General features: G+C 36.7%; 1 protein-coding gene across 2 annotated transcripts in view; it reads left to right on the top strand.

Annotated features, from left to right (window-relative positions):
* Window positions 1-7,241, top strand: part of selenol (selenoprotein L) — a 10,593-nt gene extending 3,352 nt beyond the window's left edge. Inside the window, exons 5-10 of one of the 2 annotated variants that reach the window (XM_016242441.1) lie at window positions 583-710; window positions 1,613-1,727; window positions 1,964-2,086; window positions 4,108-4,245; window positions 5,406-5,539; window positions 5,946-7,241. In XM_016242441.1, coding sequence (XP_016097927.1) covers window positions 583-710; window positions 1,613-1,727; window positions 1,964-2,086; window positions 4,108-4,245; window positions 5,406-5,522 — 621 coding nt within the window. In that variant the 3' untranslated portion in view covers window positions 5,523-5,539; window positions 5,946-7,241. Of the gene's footprint in view, window positions 1-582; window positions 711-1,612; window positions 1,728-1,963; window positions 2,087-4,107; window positions 4,246-5,405 lie in introns of both variants that reach the window. The other variant, XM_016242440.1, reaches the window with a different exon arrangement.
* Window positions 7,242-10,039: the final 2,798 nt, after the last annotated feature.

Here is a 10,039-nt window from a genome sequence, read left to right as displayed (position 1 = left end):
TTTTTTTTTTTTTTTAGAAATAGCCTTTGTGCACAGCCAGCCTTGTACTCTTCTAGGTTAAAAAAACTGTCGTCCATAAAATGCGTTGCACAAATTCAGACATCTGGGTTGTGCTGTTCTGTTGTAAGTAAATCTTAACCAATGATTCCTAGTTGCATCTACTTCCGGAAGGCCAAATAAAGTGCTTTTGTTTTCGCACTGAAACACAGCGTCTCCCTGACATGCTGCATCAACACTACTGCTGTTCCTGAAACCACGCCTTCTTTCTTTGCATGCACATTTGGGGCGGCATTATGCTAATATTTCCACATAGTGAGGTAGATATGTGGGGGCGTGTTAGAACGAGGCGTTTTAGGAGGCGTTGCTGACTCTTAACTTTTATAAAGAATATCTTTTTGGATTTGAGACTTTAGTCTTTGCAACTTTACAGATCTTCTTTATGCACCAAGAACTTGTAACAAAGATAAAGGAAAAATTGAAATCGCATCATAAGACCCCTTTAATGTATTTATGTTAGCAGGTAATATATTAAGGGTGTGTGGGTAGTTAAGTGTGCTGAATGGAGGTTTGTTTGATTGACAGGTGGAGTGGGATAGTTTTTTGAGACGTCTGGATGTTCAGATGCAAATGAGCGACACAGTTCTTTCCCAGTGTCCTGCAGTCCAGACGCTCAGCTCAGATACACGGTTTATACACGTTCAGACTAAAGAGTGAGACGAACACATAATATCCTTACTATCCACATTCACTGGAAGCCACAATCCAGAACTGCTGACAGGGTACTTCTGTTGAAACAAATCGAAGGCCTGCAGCTGCAACAGTTTATCACTCTACATTATGACTGTGATTACAGCAGTGCCTCACTTATCGGGTCATACTGTATATTCAAAGTCTATAAGATGTTTTTAAATATTAAACGGTTTCACAGTCGTTTTGTCAGTTCTGGATAGTAGTTTAAAATAAATTTCTAGCATTTTTGTGCATTTCTTATTATTATCAATGTTGAAAACAGTTGTGCTGCTTCATATTTTCATGGAAACTGTGATACTTTTTTCAGGATACTTTCATGAATAGAAAGTTTGATCGTTTTTTTAAAAAATCGAAATCTTTTGTAACATTATAAATTAATTTACTGTCACTTTTAATCAGTTTAATGCATCCTTGCTAAATAGAAGAATTAATTTCTTTTGAAAACAAATCTTACTGATCCCAAACTTTTGAACAGTTGTATATGGAAACATGTAAAATATGGACCATTTTAGTAAATGTATTAACTGGTCAATGGACAATGGTGAATTAAGCTTCCTAAATGCTATTTATTAGAAATATTGAATGTAGTCTAGAGAAATATTTCTAATCAGTTGAGAAAAAAAGTATATATTGTATGTCAGGGACTAAACACACATAATTAATGAATTAATTTTAATTACATTTTTCATGTGACTGTGTTGAATTTCTTTGAATAGCAGTAAATTCCTCATCATGTCATTCTAATTCAAATTCAGTTCAGCGTCCTGTGGATTGTGGCTATTTCAGTTCAAATTCCAGCTCATGAATTGATATGGCATATGTGAACTGTAATATACATTGTGGTTGTCCTGTACTCTTGTAGGAATGTGTCTCTGGGTCAGTACTTGGGGAAGGGAGAGAATCTCCTCCTTGTGTTGCTCCGGCATTTTGGATGACAGCCATGACGAGACCACCTGACTGAGCTGGAGGACAGCAAGGTAGAACAACCTGTCATTAAAGGAGATGAAAACTGCACGGCTGCAGTACAGTCAGGAGCAGACCTCAGCCATGTCTGATTATGGACGGTTGCTTGGAAAAGATCTTTCGAGCTCTTGTTGACCCAGCTGTGGCTTGGCGAGGCTAAATATTGTGCTGCTATTTTGTAGTGAACGTTCCAAAGTCAGCATTGAGTTCTTTGAATCCTCGACACTGTTTCTGGCTCTTTCTCATACAGAAGCTTCTGGAAGCTCAGTCATTGTGGGTGCTGGTGGTCTCGTATGGTTCTCTTGAAGGGGCAACGTTCTGGCTTGATCAGACAGGCTATGAATTTGACATGCTGTTGGATGCAGAGAGAGTGGTGAGGACTATTAACTATGCAAAAACATAATTAGTCCTTCTTTGCTTAAAGGGTTAGTTCACCCAAAAATGAAAATTAGTCCATAAATTACTCACCCTCAAGTCATCCTAGGTGTATATGACTTTCTTCTTTCAGTCGGAGTTATATTAAAAATTGTTTTTGATCTTTCAAGCTGTTTCATGCCGCTCAGCGGGTGTTGCATGCATCAGTCCAAAAGAAGTGAAATAAAAAGCGCCCATCCATAAAAAAAGTGTCTCACACGGCTCCGGGGGGTGAACAAAGGCCTTCTGTAGTGAATTCATGCGTTTTTGTAAGAAAAATATCCATATTCAAAACGTAATAATCACTTTAATGTAGCTTGCGCCAGCAGTTGTACACAGAAGCAGCTCCGGGAGCATGACGCATGAGGTCAGCGTTGCGCATGCGCCGGTGAGTCTCGTGAAAACCAGCGTTTGTTAACAGGAGCAAAGGAAGCAAAGTTTCCTTACTTTAGCAAAGGAAAACCAGTCTCCTCTTGGCTTACAAATCCTCGTTTTGTACTTCTTCTGTTTTGATCTCTCCGCTGCGCTTCCGCGTTCGTCACTTCTGAGCGGCGCATGTGCAAAGATGACCTCATACGACTTCCTCCCGGAGCTGCTTCCGTGTGGGACTGTTGGCGCAAGCTAGATTAAAGTTTTGAATATGGATATTTTTCTTACAAAAACGCATCGATTCGCTACAGAAGGCCTTTGTTCACCCCCCGGAGTCGTGTGAGACACTTTTTTTTTTTTAATGGATGGGCGCTTTTTATTTAACTTGTTTTGGACTGATGCATGCAACACCCGCTGAGTGCCATTAAACAGCTTGAAAGATCAAAGACTATTTTTTATATATTCGTCTGAAAGAAGAAAGTCATATACACCTAGGATGACTTGAGGGTGAGTAATTTATGGGCTAATTTTCATTTTTGGGTGAACTAACCCTTTAATCATAAGGTTATGGAAGCTTGTTTCTGCCACTGAATAAAAAAATAAAAAAGGCAATTGCGACCTTTTATCTTACAATTCTGACCATTTTTCTTGCAATTGCGAGTTTGCATCTCACAACTCTGACTCAAACAAAGTCAGAATTGCATGATATGAACTTGCAATTGCGAGTTATATAGTCAGAATTGTGTGATATAAACTCACAATTATAAGAAAATTGTCTTTTTTTGTCTTTTTAGTTCCTCAGAATTGGACTTTAACTCACAATTGCGAGTTTATATCTGACAATTCTGAGAAAAGATGTCAGAATTGACATCAATTTGTCTTTGAACATCTAAAAAAAAATTAGAATTGCGAGTTTAAACCTCGCAATTTTGACTTTATAACTCGCAATTGTGAGTTTATATCACAAAAATGTCAGAATTGTGAGATGTAACCTTGCAATTGCGAGAAAAAAGTCAGAATTGTTAGATATAAAGTCACAATTTTTGTTATTGTTTTATTCATTGGCAGACACAGGCTTCCAGATAAGATCATTAATGTTATTGGCTTAAAAAAACGTATCTTATTTGTTGAGCAATTTAGACATTCTTTTTCCCAGTGTAATATATAAATGTAATTCACTTTCTGGGTGTTTTTAGTTTTGTTTTGTTAGTGTAGAATTTGCTGAATTATGTTGTAATTGAGACATGCAAATAAATAAATAATAATTTATTAATTCCCACAGTTTATTAATCTGATAAATCATAGCCACATTGTATTAATTCATTACCACAATTTAATAATTTGTTCCCTCGTATCTACGAATTAGTTAAAGAAAGGGAAGAAAGTAGTACAACATTGCCACAATTAACTAAAATGAGGGAACAAATGAATAAGTCATAGGAACAAATTCTTAATTTGTGCCCATGATATCTTTATGATTATTACGCTATGATTTTTTTTTAGCCCACGTCATGTCCAGGACTCCGTATAGTTGATCTTAACAGTAGTTTAACATTGATCATACAGTATGTGTAGATGTGTGCTGATTGGTCTGTTTATGACGGGTCACAGGTGTATCAAGCGTTCGGTCTGGGTTCATCCATCAGCAAGGTGATGAAGTTTAAAGTAATGCTCCACTACTCTGAAATTCTGGTGATGAACCGACAGTTACCCGATGTGCCACCTCAGTTCATCGAGGATCTTTTTCAGGTGACACTCAAAACATTTATTACAAATATCACACACAGAACAAAAGAATAAAACTCTGACTTGGGAAATGAGTTGCATTTCTTTCCACGAGTTTGTTTCACAAATCATGAATTTGTTTCACAAATCATGTATTTCAGATGGACATTTTTTTCATAAATCATGTATTTCAGATGAACATTTTCATAGATCATGCATTACCCAGATTTTATGGCATAAGGGCAGTAGAAAGAAGAATGTCAGACTGCATATAGGGCCAGTTAAACAATGAGAGTATCATAAATTTCACTTCTTCAGCTCAAATCATGCAACAAAACTGTATTTTGCAGGCTGGTCTAGTTATGCAATAGAATCGAGACATATTAATGTATCTTTCCACAAATAGGATATACTTTGTTGTCTAATTTTGGCTCAGAATTATTAACTTTTTCACCTGTGTCAAATAGATATTCAATTCATTGTTTTAAAAAGCTGTTTTTAATTATTACATTTTAATTAACAAAAACATAAGTGTGTCCTACAGCCTGTTACTGTATTATTTTACCCTGTTAAAAAATATTACATTCCTTAAAATTGTGACACCCAAGAAATAACATCATTTGAACCCTTTATACAGCATAGCCTAGACAAGTAGCTAGGTAAATTATTCTGATATAGTTTCTTTACATTTTGTCTATTTATGCAATAAAATGCAGTCACTTAAATCAGAGCTTAAACTGCATTTAGATTTTAAAAAAACAGCTGCATTTAGATGATGCATTTAAAGGTTGCAGAAATTATAAACCATGCAGTAGAAAATAAAACAGCTAATATAGTATTTCGTAAACAATCAGGATTTTCTGAAGGTTACACTACTTTTTTGAATGAACTTTTTTGTTGAATGAGAAGAAAAATTGCTTTAAGAGATTCATGCTATTCGTGGAATGTGCCAAATTCCAAATTCCAAACATTGCATAATACTCAGTGATAGAATAAACATTTACCTCCCTTTAGTCTAGGACTCTTGAAAATGGATTAAAAGCCATCTCTCTCTCTCTCTCTCAATTTCAATTTAAGAGTGCTTTATTGGCATAAATTAGTAATAGTACACATATGTATTAACAGAAAGAATAATAATAATAGTAATAATAATCTCTCTCTCTCTCCCTCTCTCTCTTTCTCAGATGGGTGGCGATTTTGTGCTGGACCAGGGTGGTAAAGCGATATTTTCCTACCGGTGTAGAAGCCCTGTAGACAGACCATCAGTTCCACAGATTCTCTCATTCTCTGCTCATTCTTAGCATTCCTGGAGAAAAAGGTCTTTCATGTTTTGTCTTTCTAGCATGTTAAACTGCTTGACTAGCTTCCTTGCCATCCTGATAAGAAGTTCCAGTTCCTGAAAAGTTATACTCGTTCATGTTCGTGCCAGACGGCATTTAGAACGATGGCCAAAATAAAGTTTGTAAAATTAGCCATTCCAGACCCTCAGTTTGGCATGGAGGAGGTCTGTTCTTTTCCAATGCACATTTTGGCCTGAATGTGATTTTACTTGCCTGTAAAATGTAAAAATGAGAAGCTACTGTATTACTGTGAGACTCATACTAAAGGAAATATGAAACGAATATCATCTCAGGGTATTTAGGACACTAACTCCATTAGTCTACAGTAAACAATATGTGTGAAGACACTGTCACTGATTCCAGGCCTTTAATGTGTTGCTTTAGGTTGGCTCCACAGATAGACAGCTCCCCCAGAGGTTGTATGGATGAAGATCTGACTCAAACTCATACACTTACGAAGAGTCATTTCTGATGGGCATTTACACCCTCTGGTCATCACAGCTTCTCAGCTGTTGAGTTACAGTAGCACAGGCCTGTCTGACCTCTATTTCACTCAATAACCTGTCTTAATTAAATGAACCCAGATTATTAACTTAATTTTTTTTTACATACATTTTTGAAATACATTTTACAATTATACAAGGCATATGAAATGAAAGAATCGTATTAAGCTGTTTAACTATACTATTTACTGTGAATGTTAAATGTTTACAAAAATAAAATATATATATATATATAGGTTGGAATTTCTTTGATTATTGAAATCCACATTAAGTAAAGAGATGCATGTCGGCCAGAATGAGAATGGAGATTTATCCACCTTTCAGCATAGCTCAAAAGTCCTATTTCACTTTTAACCTGCTTCAGTAGTTGCCAAGTGATTCAAGCTTTGAGAACAAATACTTCAGAGGGTTGACACAACAAGCTGTGATTCTAAAGAATTTTAGAACAATAAAGAACTAAATGAAAACAAATTTCTTCTACGGTTTTGAACGCGTCTAAAACAGCACTAATGTTATGTCAGAACCAAGGCAAAAGTAGACCACCCTTGGAAAAATACAAACATTAAACATCAAAAAGATTAAATAATTTATTATATTTTAGTATGTTTTCATATGCCCATGATCTTCAAACCTTTGTTATTACAAATATTTCCAGTACTGGCTTTAAGATCCCATGAATATCTGAGTTTTGTGAATTTTAGTCTATTACCTTTAAAGCCATCTACAGTGTAGGCTGTTGTATTTTTTGTAAAGTTTGTTCACTTTTAGCAGATATATGTTTTTTTTTAAATATATATATATATACAGTATTTCTCTTACGCACTACAATATACGATCCCTCTGGTGAATCCTATCCCCTTTCCTCAAAGTCTGTTCAAGTGTGCTATCTTGAGCTAGTAGTAGACTAACTACTTTGCTTGCTAACTGAAAATACTTCGAAAGAGACATTTTTAATTTGACCATTTTTAGCTTCAGTAATATAATGTGATACATTTATGTAATATGTCATTTAAAAGGCATTAACATTTTCCATGAATACAGGGTAAAAACGATTTAGAGTGAGGCAGCGCATAAAACTTTTCTCAACCAATGGAATTGCTTTGGGATTCAAGGGGGACAGGAGGTTAAAGGGTTAGTTCACCCAAAAATGAAAATTAGCCCATAAATTACTCACCCTCAAGGCATCCTAGGTGTATATGACTTTCTTCTTTCAGACGAATCCATTCGGAGTTATATAAAAAATTGTCTTTGGTCGTCACCGATAGCCTCGTGGGCAGCGTGTCAACATGTAGCGCCATTGCGCTTCGGGCGTCTCGTGTTGGAGTCCTGGCTCGTGGACCTTTCCCGATCCCATCCCCCCTCTCTCTCCCGCTTCGCTTCCTACCTCACTGTCTCATCATATCAATAAAAGGCAAGAACGCCAAAAATAAATCTTAAAAAAAAAAATTTGTATTTGATCTTCCAAGCTCTTTAATGGCACTCAACGGGTGTTGCAGTGCATCAGTCAAAAGAAGTTAAATAAAAAGCGACCATTCATAATGAAAAGTGTCTCACATGGCTCCGGGGGGTGTACAAAGTCCTCCTGTAGCGAATCAATGCGTTTTAGTAAGAAAAATAACCATATTTAAAACGTAATAATCACTTTAATCTAGCTTGCGCTCACTGTTGTACATGGAAGCAGCTCCGGGCGGATGACGTAAGACGTCGCTGTTGCGAATGCGCCGCTCAGAAGTGACGAACGCGGAAGTGCAGGTCTAAAACAGCACTAATTTAATACCAGAACCAGGGCAAATGTAGACCACCCTTGGAATAATACAAACGTTAAACATCAAAAAGATTACATAATTTATTATATTTCAGTACGTTTTCATTTGTCCATGATCTTCAAACCTTTATTACAAATGTTTCCAGTACTGGCTTTAAGATCCCATGAATATCTGAGTTTTGTAAATTTTAGTCTATTACCTTTAAAGCCATCTACAGTGTAGGCTGTTGTATTTTTTGTAAAGTTTGTTCACTTTTAGCAGATATATGTTTTTTTTTAAATATATATATATATACAGTATTTCTCTTACGCACTACAATATACGATCCCTCTGGTGAATCCTATCCCCTTTCCTCAAAGTCTGTTCAAGTGTGCTATCTTGAGCTAGTAGTAGACTAACTACTTTGCTTGCTAACTGAAAATACTTCGAAAGAGACATTTTTAATTTGACCATTTTTAGCTTCAGTAATATAATGTGATACATTTATGTAATATGTCATTTAAAAGGCATTAACATTTTCCATGAATACAGGGTAAAAACGATTTAGAGTGAGGCAGCGCATAAAACTTTTCTCAACCAATGGAATTGCTTTGGGATTCAAGGGGGACAGGAGGTTAAAGGGTTAGTTCACCCAAAAATGAAAATTAGCCCATAAATTACTCACCCTCAAGGCATCCTAGGTGTATATGACTTTCTTCTTTCAGACGAATCCATTCGGAGTTATATAAAAAATTGTCTTTGGTCGTCACCGATAGCCTCGTGGGCAGCGTGTCAACATGTAGCGCCATTGCGCTTCGGGCGTCTCGTGTTGGAGTCCTGGCTCGTGGACCTTTCCCGATCCCATCCCCCCTCTCTCTCCCGCTTCGCTTCCTACCTCACTGTCTCATCATATCAATAAAAGGCAAGAACGCCAAAAATAAATCTTAAAAAAAAAAATTTGTATTTGATCTTCCAAGCTCTTTAATGGCACTCAACGGGTGTTGCAGTGCATCAGTCAAAAGAAGTTAAATAAAAAGCGACCATTCATAATGAAAAGTGTCTCACATGGCTCCGGGGGGTGTACAAAGTCCTCCTGTAGCGAATCAATGCGTTTTAGTAAGAAAAATAACCATATTTAAAACGTAATAATCACTTTAATCTAGCTTGCGCTCACTGTTGTACATGGAAGCAGCTCCGGGCGGATGACGTAAGACGTCGCTGTTGCGAATGCGCCGCTCAGAAGTGACGAACGCGGAAGTGCAGGGGAGAGATCAAAATAAAACAACGGTCACAAATTAGAAGTACAAATCGAGGATTTGTAAAGAAGAATGTCGGAGGATTTTGATATAAGCCAAGAGGAGACTGGTTTTCCTTTGCTAAAGTTAGGAAACTTTGCTTCCTTTACTCCTGTTAACAAACGTTGGTTTTCACGAGACTCACCGACGCATGCGCAACACCGACATCTTACATCATCCTCCCGGAGCTGCTTCCATATACAACAGTGAGCGCAAGCTAGATTAAATTGATTATTACGTTTTAAATATGGTTATTTTTTGTACAAAAATGCATCGATTCGCTACAGGAGGGCTTTGTTCAACCCCCAGAGCCATGTGAGACTCTTTTTATCATGGATGGGCGCTTTTTATTTCACTTCTTTTGGACTGATGCACGCAACACCCGCTGACTGCCATTAAACAGCTTGGAAGATGAAATTGATTATTACGTTTTAAATATGGTTATTTTTTGTACAAAAATGCATCGATTCGCTACAGGAGGGCTTTGTTCAACCCCCAGAGCCATGTGAGACTCTTTTTATCATGGATGGGCGCTTTTTATTTCACTTCTTTTGGACTGATGCACGCAACACCCGCTGACTGCCATTAAACAGCTTGGAAGATGAAAGACCATTTTTAATATAACTCCGACTGGATTCGTCTGAAAGAAGAAATTCATATACACCTAGGATGCCTTGAGGGTGAGTAATTTATGGGCTAATTTTCATTTTTGGGTGAACTAACCCTTTAAACTCCATACGTCCGGCTCCAAATTGCTGTTTCAATAGGAAAAATGTCAACAGGAAAGAAATTGCATTTATCTAACCATTTCATGGGATCATTAAATTCACTGGCTCTAATTTTACCTGTGCAACAACTGTTTTTGAAACAGTTAATAAATGCTCTTGATATACTTATATATATATATATATATATATATATATATATATACACAG

The sequence above is a fragment of the Sinocyclocheilus grahami genome, unplaced genomic scaffold (genome assembly GCF_001515645.1).
Source record: "Sinocyclocheilus grahami isolate Dianchi unplaced genomic scaffold, SAMN03320097.WGS_v1.1 scaffold658.1, whole genome shotgun sequence".
Lineage (NCBI taxonomy): Eukaryota > Metazoa > Chordata > Actinopteri > Cypriniformes > Cyprinidae > Sinocyclocheilus > Sinocyclocheilus grahami.
The sequence above is the reverse complement of the archived record's forward strand: the minus strand, read 5'-3'. Positions and strand labels throughout refer to the sequence as shown.